We start from the raw sequence: 25462 nt of genomic DNA on the forward strand, positions 1-25462 counted from the left end.
AAGATCAGCAGGACTACCAGGAAACTGGTATTGTTTAAAAGGAAACATCCATATCCTTCTCAGATTAGGTTCCCTTTCAGGGCTCTGCCTCTGACACAGGAGACCAGGGTTCAAATCTCGGCTCTGCCTGTTCAGTAAGCTAGCACCTATTCAGTAGGATACCTTGGGCCAGTCTCCCTAACACTGCTACTGCCTATAGAGCGCGTCCTAGTGGCTGCAGCTCTGGCGCTTTGAGTCCGCCAGGAGAAAAGCCCAATATAAGTGTTCTGTGTTTGTTTGTTTTTGTTTAGCCCAAATAACTTAAAGTGGATCCGAGATGAATTTTTACACATTGCATAATTGTGTTCCTTACATATAGTTTATAGGGCATTCCTCAAGCCAAATACTTTTTTCTTTTTGTTTTAATACTCTAATTCCCTATAAACTAAACAAGTCTCGCCCACAGCCAGTGGTGCTCACCGCCAGGTCGTGATCACGCTTACGCGTGGATTCACGACCATTTTGACGCATTCCGCCTCGGACACGCTAAGCCGTGAATAGATTTTCAACCACGAAAATCTACTTCGGCTTCGCGTGAATGCGGACAGAAATCCGCATTCACGCTCGTGAAACCCGGGGCTGAAGTCGTGGTTTGCGGAAATGCGTCAAACTATGCGGAAGTGACACATTGCAGGCCAATCAGAGTGCCCCAGCCAGGCCCTAGCAACCAATCACAGGAGGGGAGCTATGCCCTCCCCTCCTGAATATAAAGCGGCGGCCATGATGGAAAAGCTCTGTCCTTGTTAGACTGTGGTGCTGAGAGGATTATCTCCAGACCATTGTTGTTTGAGCAAGTGCATTTATTGTGTTAAAAACAAAGCGTTTTTTTTTGCTAACACTGCTCTTATACTGTACACAGTTAGCTAGTCAGTGAGTGATTGCTGTAGTTAGTTGTAGTCAGTGTAGTGTAGTGGGAGTGTGGGAGTCTAGTGATTATTTAACTGTGTGTAGTGCTGTGCAGGCAGGTTCAGTGCTGCAGTGTAGTGGGAGTGGGGATTATCTGTGTGTAGAGTGCAGGCAGGCAGGTTAGTGCAGCTGCAGTGTTCACTTGTATATTCCAGTGACAGTTATACACTTGTACTATTTGCAGGCAGCCAGTCACACCGCCAGCGCCGCCACTCTCTGCCAGCGCTGTTCATTCATTCTGTCAGTGACCTTGTGCCGTGCCCAGTGCCCACTGCTCGCTCGCTCGCTGGCATATGAGCATCTCATTACACAGTGTGACATCCTTGTGTGCCCACTGCATCCTTCAGTGACCTAGTTGTATATCCAGTGCCCACTGCTGTGCCCACTGCATTCTTCAGTGACCTTGTACTGTGGCCACTGCATCCTTCAGTGACCTTGTACTGTGCCCACTGCATCCTTCAGTGACCTTGTACTGTGCCCACTGCATCCTTCAGTGACCTAGTTGTATATCCAGTGCCCACTGCTGTGCCCACTGCATTCTTCAGTGACCTTGTACTGTGGCCACTGCATCCTTCAGTGACCTTGTACTGTGCCCACTGCATCCTTCAGTGACCTTGTACTGTGCCCACTGCATCCTTCAGTGACCTAGTTGTATATCCAGTGCCCACTGCTGTGCCCACTGCATCCTTCAGTGACCTTGTACTGTGCCCACTGCATCCTTCAGTGACCTAGTTGTATATCCAGTGCCCACTGCTGTGCCCACTGCATCCTTCAGTGACCTTGTACTGTGGCCACTGCATCCTTCAGTGACCTTGTGCTGTGCCCACTGCATCCTTCAGTGACCTTGTACTGTGCCCACTGCATCCAGTGATTCATTACTAGCAACATGTCTGGCAGGGTTTCGCGGGGTGAGAGGAAAGGGAGTTCAATTGCCTCAGCCACTTCTGGGACTGCTCCACGTCCAGGGAGAGGACGCCCAGCTGTACGTGGTCGTGATGCAGCAGAAAAGGGGGCAGCAAAGCCTGGGCCGAGTCAGCGGACACCATTGTCCAAATATTTTAAAGTTTCTGGTCCCCGTGTGGTGGTTGAGCAAATGGAACCTGACGTACTCATGGACATCATGACTTCCTCCCAGACCTCTACTGTGAGCACCACTCCAAGCAGTAGCAGCAGCAGCCAACATCCCACGCTTGTTGTGACATCCACCCCAGCACCCACTGGTCAGCAGCCCTCCCAGGATGACAGCGTTCTGTCCCTCAGTCCGGCATCTGGGAACCTGCTGATGCAAGAAGCACGGGACTTACTGGGGACTGATGTGGCAGAGATTGAGATCGGGCCACAATCACAAGCGTTGTTGAGTTCTGGTGATGAAGAAGAGGGGTCTGTGTCTGGGGATGTAGGGACAGAAGAGGAGGCGGGGGAGTCAGAGGAAGAGCTGGATTATGATGATGCTGCTGATGATGACGTTGTGGACCCTAACTATGTGCAGCCTGCTGAGTCCGTGGAAGAATGGTCAGAGCAGGATGACGAGTCACCTCGGCCTAGGCAAGGATATCGCCATATGTCAGGCAGGGGCAGGGGCATCGGCAGCAGTGGGCGTGGAGGAAGTAGACAGGACACTGCTTCAGCCGGCACCACCACCATGCAACCCCCGGCAACTACTACCACACATTGCTCCGCTGCACCCTCTGCTAGTGGGGGCCGCAGTAAATTAAAGTCACCAGTGTGGGATTGCTTTGAGGAATGTACTGATGACAAAAGGTATGCGGTGTGCAGGTTATGCAGCAAAAGATTGAGCCGTGGGAAAAGTCTGAGCAAGATGGGTACCTCATCCCTCCAGGGCCACCTGAGAAGCCGCCACTGCCGCGAGTATGCGGACTTTAAGAGGAAGCAGGCACTGCTGGCAGGGGTTCCTGAGAGCAGAAGGCCCACCAGCGCAGCAGCATCCTCCCTCCCTCAGGGTCGTGAATCCCCCACAGCAGCAGCAGCAGTAGTAGCACGCAAGCGCTCTTCCACCTCGGCTGCTCAGGACACAGACATTGAGGCTGGCAGCCAGTGTTCGTCTCTCTCCTCTGTCTCCCCTGCATCCCAGCGTCGTCAGACCCTGCTGAGCGACACCTTTCAGGGTCTGACCAAGCCTCTGCCTCCAAGCCACAGGCGGATCCGCAAACTAAATGGCTTGCTGGCCCGGGCCATGGCATCACAGCTGCTTCCCTACTCCCTGGTGCAGGAGGGGAGCGCCATGCGGACGCTGCTCCAATTTGGCATCCCCGAGTGGCAAGTCCCCAGTCGCCACTATTTCAGCAGGAGCGCGATCCCAGCACTCCACAAGTTTGCGGTGGAAAACGTGGCCCGTTCCCTGGACTACTCTGTGGGCAAGCGGGTCCACGTGACCATGGACTCGTGGAGTAGCAGATTTGGGACAGGTCGCTACCTGTCCTTTACGGCCCACTGGGTGACACTGATGGAAGGGAGGGAGGACAAGAGCGCATCAGCCCAGCTAGTGGTGCCACCACGCGGGATCAGGGGGGATGCAGAAGGGTCCTGTCACGACACTCCCTCAGCACCCGGAAAGCAAGCCCGCCTCGGCAGCAGCAGCGCCAAGCCTCTGCACTGCCAAGCCCTTTTAAAATTGGTGACCCTGGGGAAGGAGAGGCTTACGGCCACCAACGTCCTGGCCGCCCTCAGGAAGCAGGAGCGGAGGTGGCTGACCCCCAGAGGCCTGGAAGTGGGGTATGTGGCAGCCGATAACGGGGCCAACCTGGTGGCAGCAGTGCAGCAGGGAAACCTCCAGCACATCCCCTGCTTGGCCCACGTGCTCAATCTTGTGGTGCAGCGCTTCTTGCGCACCTACCAGGGGATGAGCGAGCTGCTGCAGGATGCCCGGGCGGTGGTACGCTTTTTCCGCCTGTCAGCCACTGCCTCTGCACTCTTGTCCACCTTACAGCAGCAGTATGGAAGGCCACAACACCGGATGATCATCGACATGCCAGTTCGCTGGAATTCGACTCTGGCCATGTTGGAGCGGCTGTGTCAGCACAGGCTGGCTCTTAGGGCCTACATGCTAGACCCAAGTGTCCCCAGCAACCAGCAAGTCCCCATGATTACTGCCACTCAGTGGACACTGATGCAGCAAGTATGCCTGGTGCTGAGTCCCTTCCTGGAGGCAACCAAGATGGTCAGTGAGGAGCGGGCCTCTGTGTGCCAGTGGGTGCCCTTGGTTTGTCTACTGGAGCAGGCAATGGACAATTTAATTGAGCGTGGGGATGAAGCCCTGAGGCAGTTGGAAGAACAGGAGCAGATGGCAGCACAGTCCAGCTCAGAGGAGGGCTCACAGCAGGTAGTGGAAGAGTTGGAGGTCCCTAACCTGAATGAGGAGGAGGAGGAGGAGCAGAGTGCAGCAGGCGTTGTACGTGGATGGCGGTTTGAGGAGGACAACGACATGGCACAGGAAGAGGACAGGCATGCGTTATGGGACAATGGCGAGGACGAGGGAGATCTTGCTGGCAGGGCCCACTTGTTTCCCATGGCTGTGCACATGTTGCGCTGCCTTCGCAGGGACCCCCGGGCGATCCAGATGCGTTCAAGGGAGGACATCTGGATTACCTTGATGCTTGATCCCCGTCTGAAGGGGAAGCTGGGAGACTTAATGACGCCATCCACCACCGAGCAACGCACAAGGGAGTTGAAGGAGGCCCTTGTGCGCAGACTACTGGAAGCATTCCCCCAGCCTTCCACCCCCACTGTAACTGCTCTGCCAAGCCAGCAAGAGGTGCCTGCCATTGCCACTAGCAGCACAACAACAACCACCAGCAGCAGCAGCAGCAACTGGCGCCCCGGAGACCTGAAGAGCCTAAGCAAGAGCCTGTATGCAGTGCAGCAGCCCAGAACAGAGGTGCCCGCCACAGCATCCACCACCAACCAGCACAAGCAACGACTGACCACCATGGTGTCTGACTATATGGGGTCATCCAGCGGGCTCAATGACACCGACAGCCCCGTGGACCCCTTGGAGTACTGGGTCAAGAGACTGGACATCTGGAGCGAGCTTTCCCAGTACGCCCTGGAACTCCTATCCTGATGCTTTAGTGCGGCCGGTGGCGTGGTCACAGAGAAGCGCTCTCGGCTCTCCCACGCCTCTGTGGACAAACTCACCTTCCTGAAAATCAACCAGGCTTGGGTGGAAGGTGAGTTTCTGGCCCCTATTGTCGGACACAGGGGGACATGAAGTGGCTGCTGCATGTGCTGTTGTTAACTATGCCTGCCTTTATAAAGACATTTACTACCTGCCTAGTGCCTACCTTGGTTAATTTTTTGGTGTTATGGTACTACTACCAGTAAGTTGCCATGGTCCTCCTTCTGAGCTGCTGAACTGACCGCCCGCTTTGTCCTCCTGACTCAGTCGCTACTACACTCTGCGTTCACACTGCCCGGGTCACCGGGTGCATTTAATTTTTTGGCCAGCACTATGACGCTGTGCTACTACTACTGTGCTGCTGCTGAACTGACCGCCCGCTTTGTCCTCCTGACTCAGTCGCTACTACACTCTGCGTTCACACTGCCCGGGTCACCGGGTGCATTTAATTTTTTGGCCAGCACTATGAAGCTGTGCTACTACTACTGTGCTGCTGCTGCTGAACTGACCGCCCGCTTTGTCCTCCTGACTCAGTCGCTACTACACTCTGCGTTCACACTGCCCGGGTCGCCGGGTGCATTTAATTTTTTGGCCAGCACTATGACGCTGTGCTACTACTACTGTGCTGCTGCTGAACTGACCGCCCGCTTTGTCCTCCTGACTCAGTCGCTACTACACTCTGCGTTCACACTGCCCGGGTCACCGGGTGCATTTAATTTTTTGGCCAGCACTATGACGCTGTGCTACTACTACTGTGCTGCTGCTGCTGCTGAACTGACCGCCCGCTTTGTCCTCCTGACTCAGTCGCTACTACACTCTGCGTTCACACTGCCCGGGTCACCGGGTGCATTTAATTTTTTGGCCAGCACTATGACGCTGTGCTACTACTACTGTGCTGCTGCTGCTGAACTGACCGCCCGCTTTGTCCTCCTGACTCAGTCGCTACTACACTCTGCGTTCACACTGCCCGGGTCACCGGGTGCATTTAATTTTTTGGCCAGCACTATGACGCTGTGCTACTACTACTGTGCTGCTGCTGCTGAACTGACCGCCCGCTTTGTCCTCCTGACTCAGTCGCTACTACACTCTGCGTTCACACTGCCCGGGTCGCCGGGTGCATTTAATTTTTTGGCCAGCACTATGACGCTGTGCTACTACTACTGTGCTGCTGCTGCTGCTGAACTGACCGCCCGCTTTGTCCTCCTGACTCAGTCGCTACTACACTCTGCGTTCACACTGCCCGGGTCACCGGGTGCATTTAATTTTTTGGCCAGCACTATGACGCTGTGCTACTACTACTGTGCTGCTGCTGCTGAACTGACCGCCCGCTTTGTCCTCCTGACTCAGTCGCTACTACACTCTGCGTTCACACTGCCCGGGTCACCGGGTGCATTTAATTTTTTGGCCAGCACTATGACGCTGTGCTGCTACTACTACCACCAGTATGTTGCCGTGGTCCTTCTGTGCTGCTGAACTGACCGCCCGCATAGTCCTTCTCCTGACTCAGTCGCTACCACCACTGCACTCTGCGTTCACACTGCCCGTGTCCACTGACAACTCTGCTGCGATGTCATTGCTAATTGCTGCAAAAAAAAAAAAAAAAAAATTACAAAAACCTCTCTGGAGCCTTTTTGCCGTCAGCCACTCATCCTCCTCCAGCGGTACCTTCGCCGCCAAGTGCCATTGGAACTCGCCTTCACCTCTTTGACTGCTTAACGGCGCGTATATCCCTTTTTAAAACCACTTATTACCAATTAATAGCCCCATTTAAAGTGTTGATTTCACTTTAAAATCCATTTTCTCTAGAAAAAAAAAATTTTGGGGAATTTTTTTATGTTGAAGTTATGTTGCCCCTTATCACCTCGATAATCTATGCTATTTGGGGGACTGTAGCATGTATGGGGGCTTTGTTATTAACGTTAAAAGAAAATCTGCCTCCGGGCGTGAATCCGCGCGTGATTACGCCATTCACGGGAAAAAATCCGCGTGGTTGCGTGGACGCGGACGAAAATCCGCATGCGGCGGGGCCGAATGCGGATTTTTTTTTGCAACCACGCGGATTTCCGAATTCGTGGATGAGGCACATCCGAGCATCCCTGCCCACAGCTTCTCCAAAATGCCAAGGCACTCAGACCCATGTAGCAAAGGCTTATGGGAGCTCTGTCTGGGCAGGAGGAGGAGGAGGCTACTAGCCAGTGATTTCAGAGGCAGAGGGGAGGAGGGAGGAGGAGGAGGAGGGAGTGAGCTAAGGGCTGGAGATGCAGTTGCAGATTACCTGTGTAATAATGACAAACAGAACATGGCCTCTTTCATTGTATCACAGGAATAATTAATCATATTCTATTGAAGCTGTGTGCAGCTAGATATGCTGTGTAAACTATCTCAACTTTAGATATATATATAGACAAGTTACTTGTTATAGTTAGTTTTTCATCTTGGATCCGCTTTAAAGAGGAACAAGTTGTGAAAATGTTTATCTAATTTTAAACACATACAAATAAGAAGTATGTATCCTCCTGAGTAAAATGAGCCAAAAAGTTGTGAAAATCTTAAAATTTTAAACACATACAAATAAGAAGTATGTTTCTTCCTGAGTAAAATGAGCCATAAATTACTTCTCTCCTATGTTGCTGACATTTACAGTAAGTAGTAGAAATCTGACATTACCAACAGGTTTTGGGCTAGTCAATCTCTTCATAGGAGATTCTCAACATAGGCTTTATTCTTTATAAAGACACTCCCTGAAAAAGATTTATACAAAGATGCTGACCAGTCTCCCAGCTCACCGTACACTTTTTTTGCTACTGCCATTTACTAAGTGCATTTTGAAAATAAAGAAATCCCTGTGAAGCCCCCATTAGGAGATAGGCTAGTCCAAAACCTGTCGGTTCTGTCAGATTTCTACTACCTACTGTAAGTGACAGCAACATAGGAGAAAAGTAATTCATGGCCCATTTTACTCTGGAAGAAACGTACTTCTTCTTTGTGTATGTTTACATATATTTTAAATGTTAAGATTTTCGTGACAGAGGTCCTTTAAATAGACTGCATAACCCCCATAAATAATATAAATATGCAGTGCCTCTCCCCATACACATTTAGAGCATGACCCCCCCCCCCCCCCCCCCCCCCCCCCACACACACACACACACACACACACTTTGGCAGTCTTTCCCCTTAACCCCCCTGGCGTTCCCAAAAAATCGGCAGGGGGGGGCACGCAGCGCTTTAATTTTTTTAAGAAAATCATGTAGCTAGCCTATCGCTAGCTACATGATAGCCGCTGTGTAGCGGCATCCCCCCCACCCCCTCTGATCGCCTCCGGCGATCAGCGCAAACAGGAAATCCCGTTCAGAACGGGATTTCCTGTTTGGCTTCCCCTGTCACCATGGCGACGATCGGGATGATGTCATCAACGTCATGACGCACAGGGAAGTCCCGATCCACCCCTTAGCGCTGCCTGGCACTGATTGGCCAGGCTGCGCAAGGGGTCTGGGGGGGCGTCGCGGCGGATCGGTGGCGAGCGACAATCGGATGTTACACACAGCTAGCAAAGTGCTAGCTGCGTGTAACAAAAAAAAATATGCAAATCGGCTCACCAGGGCCTGAGATATCCTCCACGGCGGCTTACCCCAAACTGAGTTCGGGATAACCGCCAAGGAGGCGGTGTGTGCCTCTAAAACCTAATTAGGCAGTGTTTACCACAGCTTTTCCCTCAAACAACATGATAAGGCAGCATTCCCTCAGACACAACTGGAAAGTGTATTTCACCCCAAAATTATATAATTAGGAAGCTATAATTACCCCTGAAGTACTATTAGGCTGTGTCCAACAAAACAACATAATTGGGCAGTGTGGGGGGAACAGTGGAGGGACTATGAAGGCACTATAGAGGCATTGAGGAGCCATTATACAGGATGACCTAAGAAGTACCATATCAGACACACTAAGGGGTGAAAAATAAAAGGTACTTGAATGCACCATATGCACCGTATGAGTCACAAAGGGGGCACCATATAGGAAGCACAGAGGGGGCACCCTATAGAAGACACTATAAAGAGCCACCATATAGAAGGCACCAGATGGAAGGCAACTGAGAAGCACCATAAAGGAGGCACTATCAAGGGGCACTATACAGTGTGGATCTATAAGGGGAATGCTATACATGGGAGCACTATATATGGAAGCACACTATAAGAAGGACAATATATACAAGTCCATTTTTATGGGGATGGGGGAGTCGCTATATAAGAAGGAATCGCAATTGGGGGGAGGCTGTAACTGGGGCGCTTTAGTGGCTAAATGGGGGGGAAGGGGCATGGAATGAGGCAATGTAAGAGAAGGTGCAATGGGAATTAAACACCGGGGCTATTACAATGATACTACCACTATCTCTAATTATTTACATTTACTTTTAAGATCACGACCAATCAAAATCAAATAAAACATTTTAAATGTTGTGTTTTTTTTTTTTTTTTTTTTTTTTTTTACAGTTGCCCTATATACAGTGGAATGCAAAAGTTTGGGCAACTTTGTTAATTGCCATTACTTTCTTGTATAAATCGTTGGCTGTTACGATAAAAAATGTCAGTTGAATATATTATATAGGAGACACACACACAGTGATATTTGAGGAGTGAAATGAAGTTCTGTATTGGATTTACAGAAAGTGCGCAATAATTGTTTAAACAAAATTAGGCAGGTGCATAAATTTGGGCACCACAAAACAGAAATGGAATCAATATTTAGTAGATCATCCTTTTGCAGAAATTACAGCCTCTAAATACTTTCTGTAGGTTCCAATGAGAGTTTGGATTCTGGTTGAAGGTATTTTGGACTATTCCTCTTTACAAAACATCTCTAGTTCATTCAGGTTTGATGGCTTCTGAGCATGGACAGCTCTCTTTTACTCACACCACAGATTTTCAATTATATTCAGGTCTGGGGACTGAGATGGCCATTCCAGAATGCTGCACTTGTTCCTCTGCATGGATGCCTTAGTGGATTTTGAGCAGTGTTTAGGGTTGTTGTCTTGTTGAAAGATCTAGGCCTGGCGCAGCTTCAGCTTTGTCACTGATTCCTGTACATTGGTCTCCAGAACCTGCTGATACTGAGTGGAATCCATGCGTCCCTCAACTTTGACAAGATTCCCAGTCCCTGCACTGGCCGCACAGCATGATGGAACCACCACCATATTTTACTGTAGGTAGCAGGTGTTTTTCTTGGAATGTTGTGTTCTTTTTACTCCATGCATAATGCCCATTGTTATGCCCAAATAACTCAATTTTAGTTTCATCAGTCCACAGCACCTTATTCCAAAACGAAGCTGACTTGTCCAAATGTGCTTTAGAATACCTCAAGCGGCTCGGTTTGTGCTGTGGGTGGAGGAAAGGCTTCCTCTACATCACTCTCGCATACAGCATCTCCTTGTGTAAAGTGCACCGAATGGTTGAACAATGCACAGTGACTCCATCCGTAGCAATATGATGTTGTAGGTCTTTGGTGCTGTTCTGTGGGTTGACTCTGACTGTTCTCACCATTCGTCGCTTCTGTCTATGTGAGATTTTTCTTGGTCTGCCACTTGTAGCCTTAACTTGAATTGAGCCTGTAGTCTTCCATTTCCTCAATATGTTCCTAACTGTGGAAACAGACAGCTGAAATCTCTGAGACAGCTTTCTGTATCCTACCCCTAAACCATGATGGTGAACAATCTTTGTTTTCAGGTCATTTAAGAGTTGTTTTGAGACCTCCATGTTGCTACTCTTCAGAGAACATTAACAGAGGAGGAAAACCTACAACTGACTCCCTTAAATACTCTTTCTCATAATTGGATTCACCTGTGTATGTAGGTCAGGGGTCACTGAGCTTGCCAAGCCAATTTGAGTTCCAATAATTCGTTCTAAAGGTTTATGACAAAAATGACAACAGTGGCCAAATTTATGCACCTGCCTAATTTTATTTAATTAATCGTTGCGCACTTTCTGTAAATCCAATAAACTTCATTTCACTTCTCAAAAATCACTGTGTGTGTCTCCTATATGATATATTTTTATTGTAACAACCAACTATTTACACAAGAAAATCATGACGATTAACAAGGTTGCCCAAACTTTTGCATCCCACTGTATGTGTATATATATATATATATATATATATATATATATATATATATATATATATATATATACAGGATCTTCTCAAAAAATTAGCATACTGTGATAAAGTTCATTATTTTCTGTAATGTACTGATAAACATTAGACTTTCATATATTTTAGATTCAAATACACACAACTGAAGTAGTTCATGCCTTTTATTGTTTTAATATTGATGATTTTGGCATCCAGCTCATGAAAACCCAAAATTCCTATCTCAAAAAATTAGCATATTTCATCCGACCAATAAAAGAAACGTGTTTTTAAAACAAAAAAAGTCAACCTTCAAATATTTATGTTCAGTTATGCACTCAATACTTGGTCGGGAATCCTTTTGCAGAAATGACTGCTTCAATGCGGCGTGGCATGGAGGCAATCAGCCTGTGGCACTGCTCAGGTGTTATGGAGGCCCAGGATGCTTCGATAGCGGTCTTAAGCTCACCCAGAGTGTTGGGTCTTGCGTCTCTCAACTTTCTCTTCACAAAATTCCCACAGATTCTCTATGGGGTTCAGGTCAGGAGAGTTGGCAGGCCAATTGAGCACAGTAATACCATGGTCAGTAAACCATTTACCAGTGGTTTTGGCACTGTGAGCAGGTGCCAGGTTGTGCTGAAAAATGAAATCTTCATCTCCATAAAGCTTTTCAGCAGATGGAAGCATGAAGTGCTCTAAAATTTCCTGATAGCTAGCTGCATTGACCCTGCCCTTGATAAAACACAGTGGACCAACACCAGCAGCTGACATGGCACCCCAGACCATCACTGATTGTGGGTACTTGACACTGGACTTCAGGCATTTTGGCATTTCCCTCTCCCCAGTCTTCCTCCAGACTCTGGCACCTTGATTTCCGAATGACATGTAAAAGTTGCTTCATCCGAAAAAGTACTTTGGACCACTGAGCAACAGTCCAGTGCTGCTTCTCTGTAGCCCAGGTGAGGCGCTTCTGCCGGTGTTTCTGGTTCAAAAGTGGGTTCATGCTTCCATCTGCTGAAAAGTTTTTATGGAGATGAAGATTTCATTTTTCAGCACAACCTGGCACCTGCTCACAGTGCCAAAACCACTGGTAAATGGTTTACTGACCATGGTATTACTGTGCTCAATTGGCCTGCCAACTCTCCTGACCTGAACCCCATAGAGAATCTGTGGGATATTGTGAAGAGAAAGTTGAGAGATGCAAGACCCAACACTCTGGATGAGCTTAAGGCCGCTATCTAAGCATCCTGGGCCTCCATAACACCTGAGCAGTGCCACAGGCCCATTGCCTCCATGCCACGCCGCATTGAAGCAGCCATTTCTGCAAAAGGATTCCCGACCAAGTATTGAGTGCATAACTGAACATAATTATTTGAAGGTTGATTTTTTTTTGTTTTAAAAACACTTTTCTTTTATTGGTCGGATGAAATATGCTAACTTTTTGAGATAGGAAATTTGGGCTTTCATGAGCTGTATGCCAAAATCATCAATATTAAAACAATAAAAGGCATGAACTACTTCAGTTGTGTGTATTTGAATCTAAAATATATGAAAGTCTAATGTTTATCAGTACATTATAGAAAATAATGAACTTTATCACAGTATGCTAATTTTTTGAGAAGATCCTGTATATATATATATATATATATATATATATATAGATAGATAGATAGATAGATAGATATAGGACCTTAGCCCATTTAATAACAGGCTCTAGGTCTGGCACTGCCACCACCTGTCAGCGCGCATTCCCAGCCAGCTGACCCCCTGACTGTCCTGCTCCCGTCCCAACAACAGCTGTCCCTGTGGCACATGCGCAGTAGCGCAAACGCAGGGACATACACACACAAACATGGGACGCAGAGACACAGGGGTTTATTAGGTAGGATATATATACACAGTATATATATATATATATATATATATATATATATATATATATATATATATATATATATATATATATATATACTATCTATTGTGAAGGTTAGAGTGGTTGCAGCCAGCACATAGTACACAGTTGTATAAAACAAAAGTCTGTTTATTTGCAGCAGCAACATGAACAGCTTTACTTCAGCATAACGTGGAAAGTAAATGGAAGCTTACTTCAGCTTTGTAGTCCATAGCAGTAGTTAAAGTCCAGCTGAAACAAATACAGTTCCTTTCCTTAGGCCAAAACCATACAAACAGCAATCCAAAGTATGGTGTGGCTTTCAGCAATGTCTCCAAACAGACTTGTCAGGAGCTGAGCAGCACACATGCTCCTCCACATCAACTCCACCCAGACTGCATGTGAGCTGCTTCTTGTATACAAATTGTTGGTAGAGCTTCCTCAGCTCCACAGAAAACCAGGTGTGTGCCTGGGCGGAATGGGAAGGTCCGCCCTTTCTTCCATCCCATTCCAGGAGTCCGGCCCTGGAAATAAACAACAGAGGCAGCAACTGGCTTGCTGCCAAACAATATCCGGACTCCATTCTGGGCACACATATGGTTCTTAAAGGGACCATAGTCCAAATAGTGGGGAAACATACCTCCCATCCAGGACCCATCCCCGATGACCCCTACACTATCTATCTTTACAGTATATCTCACTCAGGTGTCATACATAGCAATAAAGGTTTTGTGGCCACCAACAAATGCTCAACCTCATAAGGAGTAACCAGAATGCTACACAGACACAAAACATTTATATCACGCTTTTCTCCTGGCGGACTCAAAGCGCCAAAGCTGCAGCCACTAGGACGCGCTCTATAGGCAGTAGCAGTGTTAGGGAGACTTGCCCAAGGTCTCCTACTGAATAAGTGCTGGCTTACTGAACAGCCAGAGCCGAGATTCGAACCCTGGTCTCCTGTGTCAGAGGCAGAGTTACAATACATGATTTAAGCCAGTATTTTGGCTTTGTCTAATAAAACAGTAATAGCATAATTATAAACAGCCATATCTAGTGTATAGTGAACAAATCAACTAGAGATGGGAAGAATCCCAAATTTCCTTGAATCCAATCCCCCAAATTTTGTGGAATATTTCAAATCTCTCAAATCCTGTACATAAGGATTGTCTGATCGGGGTAAAAATAGTAGTTAGACTTAGAATAGTATATTATAAGTCTAACTACTATTCTTGCAAGCATCACACAATTCTTATGTACAGAATTCAAACGATTTGAGATTCAGATTTCAGGAAATTTGTATGCTTTCATACTACAGCTAAGAAATATTGTCTTCTTTGCTGGAATCTCCACAGGGATACATGGGAATTCCAGTGAATGCTTAAAGCCTACATTCCATCGCATATGTTTCAAGTAACTTCTCAAAGATAGCATCTGCTGCTCCATCTGTAAGCAATACACATGAAGCCAAAGTTTTCAAATAACAGCACTTATTATAGCTATATTCTGTAAATGGCTAAAATACTTAAATAACATGGGATAACTCCTATTTCATTTATTACTATCATTTCCCAGTGCTATAGATTGGTGGAAGACAATGAAGAACCTAAATTACTCTGCTTGAAAGAGAAACTTTAGCCAAGGATTGCACTTCATTCCAATTAGTAGCTGATACCTGCTTTCCCACAGGACATTACCTTTTCTCAAATAGATCATCAGCAGGGCTAATATTGTGGTGAAACCCCTCCCACAGTGTGGTGTCATGATCATGGTCTTGACAGTTTGCTGTCTGTGAACCTCATTGCATTGTGGGAAATAACAGCCTTGTCCAACTGCAAGCAATATTTCCCTCTGTGCATAGAACTCTCAGTAACAAACATCACCTGGCAGAACTAATGATGTCACCACCAGTGATACATTTCAGAATGTAAATCATGGAGAGGAAAGATTTTACAATGGGCAAACACTGACTAAATAATCTACTAATGAATATTGTAAAATAATAAGCAATTTTATTATGTTATTTTCACTAAAGTTCCTCTTTAACTGCTTGCCGACCGCTCCACCCCAATCCGCGTGACCACGGCGGCAGCTCTAGGGCCACTCCACACAGATTGGCATGAACGGCCTGGAATGGGGATTGCAGGGGAGTGCGTGCATCCCTGCTCTGATGACGGAGCTCCACTCCGCCTTCAGCCTCCCAGCAGCGATCATCGCTCGGAGACTGTTAGACGGCGAAACTGCCGTCTAATAAGTCTGTACAGCGCTGTACTGAGGACAGCCGTGTGACACGTCTGTCCCTCTGGGAGGCAAATAAATAATTGGCTGTCATAGGCTGAAGCTATGACAGCCGATCACGCTGATTGACAAAATTAATAAAAAAAATAGGCATTTTTATTTATCTTTATTTTTTGCAAACAAATAAAATAAACATTGGGGGAGCGATCAGACCCCACCAACAGAAAGCTCTGTTGGTCGAGAGAGAAGGGGGAGGAGGGGAGAGAATAACGTGTTTGCTGATTTGTGCAGCCCTGCAGTGAGGCCTTAAAGCTGCAGTGGCCTATTTTGCTAAAAATGGCCTGGTCTTTAGGAGGGTTTAAGACCGCGGCCCTCAAGTGGTTGAGAAACTTATGCAAAATCCAATAACAATCCGATCTGTAAAATGGTTGAACATTCCTTACCGGAAATCAAATGGGTGATAGTGACAAATGGATGACCTCCCACTATCCTTAGAATTGCACAAACTGAATGCCCCTCGGCTACACAAACTGCTTATGCAGCCATAAATCTTTAGCCTGATCAAAGAAAATTTACAGTAGGGTGTGACTTCTTTTACGTTGACTGTCTAAAATCAATCAGAGGTTTGTTGGACCTGGTATGTTGGAGTAAATACAATGGAAGTGCACCCATGTTCACATTAACCACTTCGGTACCAGCAGCCTCTGCCCCCTTAAGGACCAGAGGCTGCTGGTAAACTAAAACGCTGCATACCGACGAATCGCCGCAAAAATCCGTCGCTCCCGCCGGTCATGCCGCTCTGTCCGCGCTGCAGGCTGCTCTCTCTGCCGTCTCTATGATGGCAAAGCGCTGTGCGCCGGTCAGGAGACGCTTTCATTGGCTCCTGACCCTGTCACTCAATGTAAGCCAATGGGATTGGCTTACAGTAATGACAGGGCCAGGAGCCAATAAAAACGGCTCCTGCCCAGCTCACAGTGCTCTGCTGTCCTAGAGGCGGCAGGGCAGCACATTGCGGTGGGTAGAAAGTGGCGAGAGCGGCGGTAACGGGCGGGGATGCGCGGTGAATGGGACTTAGAGCTTACGTCCGGTCAGAACCACAGCGCCACCCGCCCGACGTAGATTTAAACTGCGTCGGTCCGAAATTGGTTAACTTTGCATACTGTCAACATGACTTTATGGAGGTACCCAAAGATGTACTCACACTTTTGTAACTTCCAGAGTGTCCCAAGAGTATGAAGCAAAATGTTTTGTTTGTTTGACTTGTACTTTAGAGAAATGAAAGTTTACCTCATTGTATAAAGCAAGGTTCCATCATCTTGAATTCTTAATAGTTTATTAGGCATGGTCATGTTGTGGGCTATAGATTTCTTCCCATTATGAAAGAAAGTGTCTGGAGTCCAGATTTTATTAGCCATTAGATTATTTAACCGCAGAATTCGCATTGGTCCTGTGAACCTCAATCTTTCATCTTCCCAGTTTTGACGAAAGAACACGTCTATTGTGTATTCCTGCAAATGAAAAGGAAACAGTCAAATGCTTGAGTCTAGTAACTTTTAAATGCATTGCATTACACATTAAAGCAACTCCATTGTATATTGGAACCATCCCTTACACATACATACAGGAGGATTTGTCTTAGCATGTCTTTCACTGCCAAACAATAAAATATTCAATTATATTTTGTACCATTTTCAAAGTATGAAAACTGGTGAATTTAAATATCGCAAAACTCATAGATACATCATTTCATAAATAAGGCCTGTTACTGCCCAGGCCACCAATAAAATACATTGGCAGAAACAAAAACACTTGAGCCCCTTTTACACTTTCCTTAAGGTGCGTACACACATCCAACTTTTTTGACCAACTATCGTTCAAACTTGTCTTTTGAAAAATAAGTTGGGTGTGTGTATGGGCAGTAAACGACTGGATGACCAACTGATAATGGGCGGTGTGTCTAATCCAACCTGCGGATCAACTAACCATCGTAAAAGTTGGCCACATGTACAGTCGCTTGAGCGACTTGTTGTTTGTTTGAATGCGGGGTATGGTATGTGCGCAGTAATTAAATGAGTTGATTGTTTAGTTGGACAGCATGTGTGTACATAATGGTCGTGCAAACAACAAGTCATTCAAACAACAAGTTGGTATGTTGGTTGTGCATTAAGTTGGACGTGTACGTACTTTTACTCTTGCCTTGTAGTTGCATTAGTCTGTTTTGCTGCAGAGTAATGCAAAGACAATGCAAGGCAGTAGGGCCTAGTACCCATTTCATTCCATTTGGTTTTCTTTTTTGGCCACAAGATGGAGATACAGAGTTAGTGCGTTCTAAAAATAGAAACAGAACCAAGTGTTTGTATTTGTGTAAATACAGGGATGTAGATACTCATGCTGGGGGAGGTGAAAAGGGTACACTTACTGCTTTAAACTGGAAATTCACGATTGGCCACAAATCAGGAGCACATACTATGTGTCTGCACTAACCCATTACACACATCTACATACAACTGAAAAAGCATCTGCACTCCCTGATGTATGGTGTACAAGTACAGGATAAAGGACAACACTATGCAAGAACTAAAAGGTTCTCAAAGTGAAGGTACTATGGCAATTCAACGAACTTATCTGCATGCTAATATTAAACGACACAAAAACAAAAAACAAAGTTGTGAAACAGGCACCCTAATGCCATATAGAAAAATGTAATACATGTATGAGGCTATCCAAGCTTACATAAATGATCCTGGTTTCAGCTTCAGAAACAATTCCTTTATCTACATATTGCTGTACATTGTTATATAACCCTGCCACTATGGGCAATGATGTCACACAGCCTTGTGATACAGAGCACTGTAGGAGACCAGGGCCAATATGCAATTACATTTTTCTCCTGTGTTTTCTCCTAGGAGATAATTTTTCATCTTCAGTTTGAAATAACTTTTCAGCATTTTGCAAATGAAAACGTACCAAAAAGTAGGTGAAAAAGTACTATCAAATTTAGTTTGAGTGTTTTCTTGTTTGCTGGTGGTTTAAAATGCATTTTATTCACAAGTTTGAAAATATCAACTAAGAGACAACTTAGGGAGAAAAAGTGAATTGCATATGGGCCCAGGTGTTGTTTCTGCTCAGTTCGATTATGCAACAAACATTCCACAGTGATGCACATTGACGTCGGTAAAGATCTCCCCATCTGAGAACGATTTAAGAATGTAAATAATAGTAAGGAAAGATTTTACAATGGACAAACATTAACTAATTAATTTATAAATGAATTGGGTAAACTCTAATAATTAAGTTACATTCAAGCAGTAACAATGTTTCTAGTTTATTCTCCTGGTTTATTCTCCTGGTATAAACTCATCTCATCAATACATCTGACAGATAATGAGCTGCAGAGCATTGGAGACGTTAGGCTAGCTCTCACTGTGGCCCTTATTCATCAGATTGTCTCAAATCCAAATTGTCTGCAGTGCCTCCTGGCCACCACTCAAGTTCAAACCTGCACTGGAAAATGACAACTGGAGAATTAAGTTTCATCTGATTAATGGCTAAGGGGCAAAACAGGCTATTCTTATTTGAGATGTGCTTCAGTACAATCAGCGTCAAACCTCCGCACAATATTATGCTTAATAACAGTAAAATAGCTGTAAAAGAATATAAGAAATTAAGCACATATGCATAGTATAGGAAGCCCAATTAAAATTTAAAGTGGCATGTAGTATTTCTTATTGTCTGTAGAACTGGCAAGATGAAAAAAAATTGCCATCATTGCTCTTAATGCTGTGAAAGCTTTCCAAACGCCAAAGATAAAAACAATCCTTTATTGTAAGAGCAGTAAAAATGTGCAGTAAATGCCAAAAAACTGATAACATCAAACACAGGGCGCAAGTTACAAATAAGACAAAGCCTCTTCGCAATAAACCATATAGGATTATTGGAAATATTAATAAACATGATGGATATGCTCTATGCCAGTAAGGCAAAGTTGTATTCCTTGTTAAAAGGGTTCTCCATTATTTATAGCCACAAAAGTCACAGATTGATCCTATTCAGGGACTACCAGTAATTAGGCTTTACAGGGAAATAGAGCACTTTTATAGGTTATCCCCTTTACATGAGATCAGTTTTGCTGATATAAACTGCCTGGTAAGATGGGTAATGCCTTTGGCTAGGTCCACAGTGTGCAATTGCCAGCGTGTGAGGTCAGAACCGATTTGATGTACATTTTGAAAGGATCCCTTGCTGAGGCCGTCAATATATGTTTTTTGTTGAAGTCCACTGTAACGTGTTTTGTTCTTTCCATTTGTTTCTACAGTACCCAGGGAGTAACAGTCATGTGTACAGCAGCTGTAGCCTTTTTGTGCAGTTTGCTATATTTTTATTTTATTTTTTCTACCATCAGCATGGATTATTCATCCAAAATGGCATGGACCAGGAACAGTTTATAAAGCCCAACCTGGATGTTTGTTGTGTCCAATTTCCATTGATAGCAATAGTGTGAACAGATGAAGTCCATTTTTATAGAATATCATTGTGTCCATTGGCATATGTAGCACATGTGAAGACCGTAAAAGTCATGCAAGATGAGATTTGTCCAAATGTCTAATTTGATTCTATAGATAGCATAGATTCATTTATTGCTTGTCTCCACTAAAAATGGTCAACTTTGACCTGAATTGTGAACCTAGACTTGAAGTGAACCTATGTTAAAATTAACTCGCTAAAACGTGTGTAACATTTGTACTGTGGTTTTAGTGCATTTGTAGCTGTCCTAATTCCGTTGAAAACAACATGCTACATTTGGAAAACCTCAATGCAGCTACAGCTAAACCACAGTAAAACAACCCCTGTACATAAGCCCCAGAGGTAGGGCTGCTTCTTCCATACTATCTCTAGTGCTTGTATAAAAAAAACTACAGAACATTTCAACAGGTCCTATTGCTGTTTGTACTTCCAGATACATGAGTTTGAGGCAGTCATTGTAGCCATATCCTCCACGGCCTCTTTCTGACCACATACTACCAGCCACTACCTTGGTGCTGACTCTAGTTTTTAGTCAAGTGAGTAGGTGGGGGAATGGCTGTGTAAGACCTGACCAAATATTTGGCAGCTCAGTAACTATACGCCAGTCTCTGCTTCATGCAGGGCTTGGCATATTATCAGCTGGGAGTGGCTTTGTTGTGTGTACATCCAACTATGCCTGCACAGACAGTCGTACTCATGTACCAGGAAGTATACTGCAGAATCCCCTCTCAGGTCTCTGCAGACCATTTTTTTTAAACAAGCACTCCAGAGTGTGTAGTAAACCTACACACAATGCAGCCTTAATCTTAAAGTGCACATTGTCAAGTTTTCAAGTTTGGTAGAGGTTAATTTTTAAATACACCTGCCACTTAAGTCACCAACATAAATAAGGTCACACTACATAGTGACCCTCATGCAATTGACTTTTTCTCCCAAGTTTTCTCCTAGGAGATAATTTTTCATCTTCTAAATCTCCCTAACAGCAGGCACCACTTACGGAATATGAGAGTAAACTGTCAGTTCTATTATTTTTACAATGACTATTAAATGAACTACTACCCTCTGAAGTCCCCCTTTTCCCACCTCCCTATTTCCAGTAGCCACATACTTTTCAAACTTCCTTGTTTCAAGTCCCACTCTCACTAGCATTTCCTCTCACAACTATGCCACCTAAAATAACTAATGCTATAAATAAAGTTTCCTGCTACATCGTTGGCTACCCCTGCCTTAATAATTCCCATCCTCCATGGCACATCAGTATAAATAAGATTTCTTCAAATATCTCTGCATGCCACTTCCACCTGCACAGCATTACAAGATGCATTCCTTCCTGTCCTCAGAGACAGAGACTTCTAGTATATACCCTCAACATCTCTCTTCTCGGTCACAGCAATATCATCCTATCTGATATTCCAGTAGTAACACACTCACGCCTACAATACATCCATACAATAAAGACAAAGATTTAGTATTTAAGATGAGCATTACTATGCATATTTTACAGATGGGAGGCCAGGCAGGGATCTTGCTGTCAAGGTTTAGTTGGGCTTGGTATAGTTATCTCTTACCTTTGTGTAAGGGCAGCAGATAGTACCCGAGCAGAATGCCTGATTCAAAGCACAGGTAGTCTTACCTACTGGTCTGGCCAACAGAACTTTAGGGACAGCCATCACTATGTCATTATTTTAAAGTAACTATTAAAAACAAGGCTTTTTTTTAAATAATGGAAAGATCATCCTGAATACCGTTTATATCTTTCTCAGTAAATGCAACGACAACGATCATGGAGGATACCAGTTATATCTTTAAAAAATTGGGGCTACAGCAATCTCACTAAATACTGTGTATATCTTTGACATAAATTGGCTACAACAATCACACCAAATGTTGGTTATATCCTTCACAAATGGCGACTACAACAATCTCATTGAATACTGTGGTTAAGTTTAGGCACCACCATGGGGGTTTAAGGGTTAGGCACCATCGTGGGTGGTTAAGGTTAAGCGTGGGGGCGTTATGGTTAGGCACCACCATGGGGGGTTAAGGTAAGGCACTGGGGTAGTGTTAAGTGTTAGACACCACCAGGGGGTTAGGTGTTGGGGGATTAAGATTAAGCACTTCCATGGAGGGTTTAAGGTTAGGCATCAACAAGGGGGGGGGGGGGGGGTTAGTGTTAGGCGCTGGGGGGGGCGAGGGTTAAGGATTAGGTGCCACCATGGGGGATTAAGGTTTGGTGCCAGGGGGTTTAAGCTTGGGGTTAAGATTAAGGTTATACTGTAATAGCTGAAAAATCCCGTGCCTTTTGTAAACAGCATCACGCTTTTTGACTACAAACAGGCACCCTTTAATTAACAAAATCACATTAATCAGCTATATCCGGCACCCTCATATAAAGAAAATAAAAAAATATAAAAGCCATTTACTGACAGGAACGTGTTTTATGGCTGTAATTACTTATCAGTGAGGGTTACGCTATAGTCTAACCTGGTCCTGACCCAGCTAGAAACTGTCACTTGCATACCTGAATATTAACACCTTCGGGCAGAGAAAGAAAAAAAGGAACACAGCATAGGCATTTGTGTGCTTGGCAATGTACATACACATGTCTATCTCATCATGTCACCTCAGTTGTCCTTTAAACCTACTGTAGTTTGCACCTGGTCCTCTGATTTCAGCACACATCCTAAAAATGTACTTTGTCTCTCAAATACAATTAAGCCCTTGAGATATCGCATGTAAACCTCATTGACGAACAGCACGTTAAAGGACAACTGTAGGGAGGCGGCCATGTTTTTTTTTCCCTTTGTGCAATAACAGTTGCCTGGCTGTCTTGCTGATCATCTGTCTCTAATACTTTTAGCCATGGCCCCTGAACAAGCATGCAGCATATCAGGTGTTTCCGACATTAATGTCGGAACTGACAAGATTAGCTGCATGCTTATTTCTGGTGTTATTCAGACACTGTTGAATACAAAGACATTAGCAGGGCTGCCAGGAAACTGGTATTACTTAAGGAGGAATAAATATGGCAGCCTCTATATACCTCTCCCTACAGTTGTCCTTTAAGCAAAAGGTTCAAATGTCTCTAATGTACTGAGAAAAGAATGTCCTTTACCTACTGTCCTATACCTTAAACCTTTAGACTGTAAGGCCTTTTGGCCAAGGCTCTCCTCCCTTTTTGTCCCACAATGCTGGGTAATGGGTGTACATACCTCCCACCCCTGTGTAAAATATGTAGTTAATTTGTTCACTGCATTAACTGTTATCCACTCTTGTCTTGTATTAACTGATGTATTGTTTATTTTGTATTGTTATACCCTGTGTGCTGTTGTACAGCGCCACGGAAGATGCTGGTGCTATATAAAATAATAATAATAATAATAAATAAATACATTACTTGAATATAGAAATGAAACTAAAGTGTTTTTTCAACCCCCTTCCTTAAAGAGGAACTCCAGTGAAAATAATGTAATAAAAAAGTGCTTCATTTTTACAATAATTATGTATAAATGATTTAGTCAGTGTTTGCCCATTGTAAAAACTTTTAAATCCCCGATTTAAAATCGGAAATTTATCACATGGTGACATTTTTACTGCTGACAGGTGATGTAACTGCTGCTTGCTGTTTTAGCATTTGGAAACAGCTGTAAACAGCTATTTCCCACAATGCAACAAAGTTCACAGACAGAAAACTGCCAGGAATACCATGGTCCTCAGAGTTTCTTGTGGGAGGGGTTTCACCACAATATCAGCCATACAGAGCCCTCTGATGATCTGTTTGTGAAAAGGAATAGATTTCTCATGTAAAAGGGGATATCAGCTACTGATTGGGATAAAGTTCAATTCTTGGTCGGAGTTTCTCTTTAAAGGACAACTGACATGAGAGGGATATGGAGGCTGCTGTATGTGTTTCCTTTTAAACAATACCAGGTGCCTGGCATCCTACTGATCTTTCATGCATCAGTAGTGTTTGATTACATACCAGAAACAAGCATGTGGCAAATGCAGTCAAACTTAAAGGAAACCTGAGACATAAGATACTGCAACCTTTATACTTACCTGGGGCTTCCTTCAGTCCCATATGGACCACGTGCTCCCTCGCCATCTTCCCCGGATGCTCCGTTGTCCCGTGGAATGCTCTGCTGAATTGTCCAGTCACCATAAGTCATGCATTTGCCACATGCCCCCCCCCCCCCTTGCTTCTGTTCCACAGTAGCGTGACCGGGCCGCACGTGTGCAGTGGAGAACGACTGGTGGTGACAGGATTATGCAACTGAGCTTAGCATAGGACAATGGATTGGCCACAGAAGACGGTAAGGGAGCCTTCAGTCCACATGGGACTGAAGAAAGCCCCTGGTAAGTATAAATGATGCAGTAGCTTATGTCTCAGGTAAACTATAAATTAAACATCTGATCTGCATGATTGTTCAGGGTATATGACTAGAGGCAGAAGATCAGCAGTACACCAAGGTAATGTGCAGTATTTAAAAATAAATGAATATGACAGCCTCCAAATTCCTCTCAAGTCTACTGTCCTCTAAAGTGTACCTGAGGCAGATTCAGGGAGGGGGGGGAATACAGAGGGCATGTTTTCTGCTCTATGACATGTTCCATGACATGCCTCTGTGTCCCCTCCGTACCGCTCTCAGTCCGCTTGCTCCATGCTGTAACCCCTGAATCTTCTGAATATGAGCTTGTCGGTAGACTAATGGAGGAGGAGCATCCGCTCTGCCATTAGGAACACCTCTCAGAGTGATGTCAATGGCTCTACCACGCCCTGTCCCCTCCTCTCTCTGTGTTTATTTTTTATGAAAACAGAACTAAGGGAACATAGGACAAAGGAGCTGCAGGGAGCAGTGGTAAGGATTCTAGATGATCCTGCTGGCCCCCTGGATCAAGTAGTGTGTGTGTGTTTTTTTAAGGTTGCCACCATCTTGGGTTTACTTTTACAAATGGAATGAAAAAGTAGATTATACTAGTGATGGGAGTAACCAATACTAATGTCATAATCAGGAATGGATTCAAGTTTTCAAAATGCCAAGACCAATATTTGTCTCCACTGAATCAACAAAAGAATTCTACAGCAAATTAGGGTAATTTGACCTCAAAATGCACTTGTTACCAAAAATGTAAAAGTAAAAGCATGAATAATAATCGTTTCCAAAGCCTTGAGATATTGTTCTGCTCTGTCAAAGAAAAAAAAAAAAAGAAAGAAAGCATAATGAAAATTGGAGAAAGAGATAAAAGTCTGCATAATGTGAGTCGCATAAAGATAGACATCACACATCTCTGCAATGATTAATTGCAAATCTGTAATTTGGTAATAAGTGTAGGGCGCTAAAGTGAAAAACTATTAGCCTGAAATGGGAAATGCTTTTAGCCGTCAGTCAATTTTTGGCTGCAAAAGTAGCTGTATTTAAGATTCAAGGACGGGGGTCAACAAATGGCTGACTCTTCAAAGCATATAGCATGATTAAAACAGGCCAACAAAAGCTGAACAAAGGAGAACATTTTAAAGGCCTCAATTTAAGTTTGAAAGATAACTGAAGACATTTCAGAGAATGAGCTATGTGTCACAATTCTTTTTAGTTGAATTGCAGGCTCTT

The 25462-nt window shown here is 44.7% G+C and overlaps 1 protein-coding gene across 1 annotated transcript in view; it reads right to left on the reverse strand.

Moving 5' to 3' along the window:
* Positions 1-25462, reverse strand: part of GABRA2 (gamma-aminobutyric acid type A receptor subunit alpha2) — a 257044-nt gene that overhangs the window by 93082 nt on the left and 138500 nt on the right. The window contains exon 5 of the mRNA XM_068278530.1: positions 16620-16840. Coding sequence (XP_068134631.1) covers positions 16620-16840 — 221 coding nt within the window. The remainder of the gene's footprint in view (positions 1-16619; positions 16841-25462) is intronic.

The sequence above is a fragment of the Hyperolius riggenbachi genome, chromosome 1 (genome assembly GCF_040937935.1).
Source record: "Hyperolius riggenbachi isolate aHypRig1 chromosome 1, aHypRig1.pri, whole genome shotgun sequence".
Lineage (NCBI taxonomy): Eukaryota > Metazoa > Chordata > Amphibia > Anura > Hyperoliidae > Hyperolius > Hyperolius riggenbachi.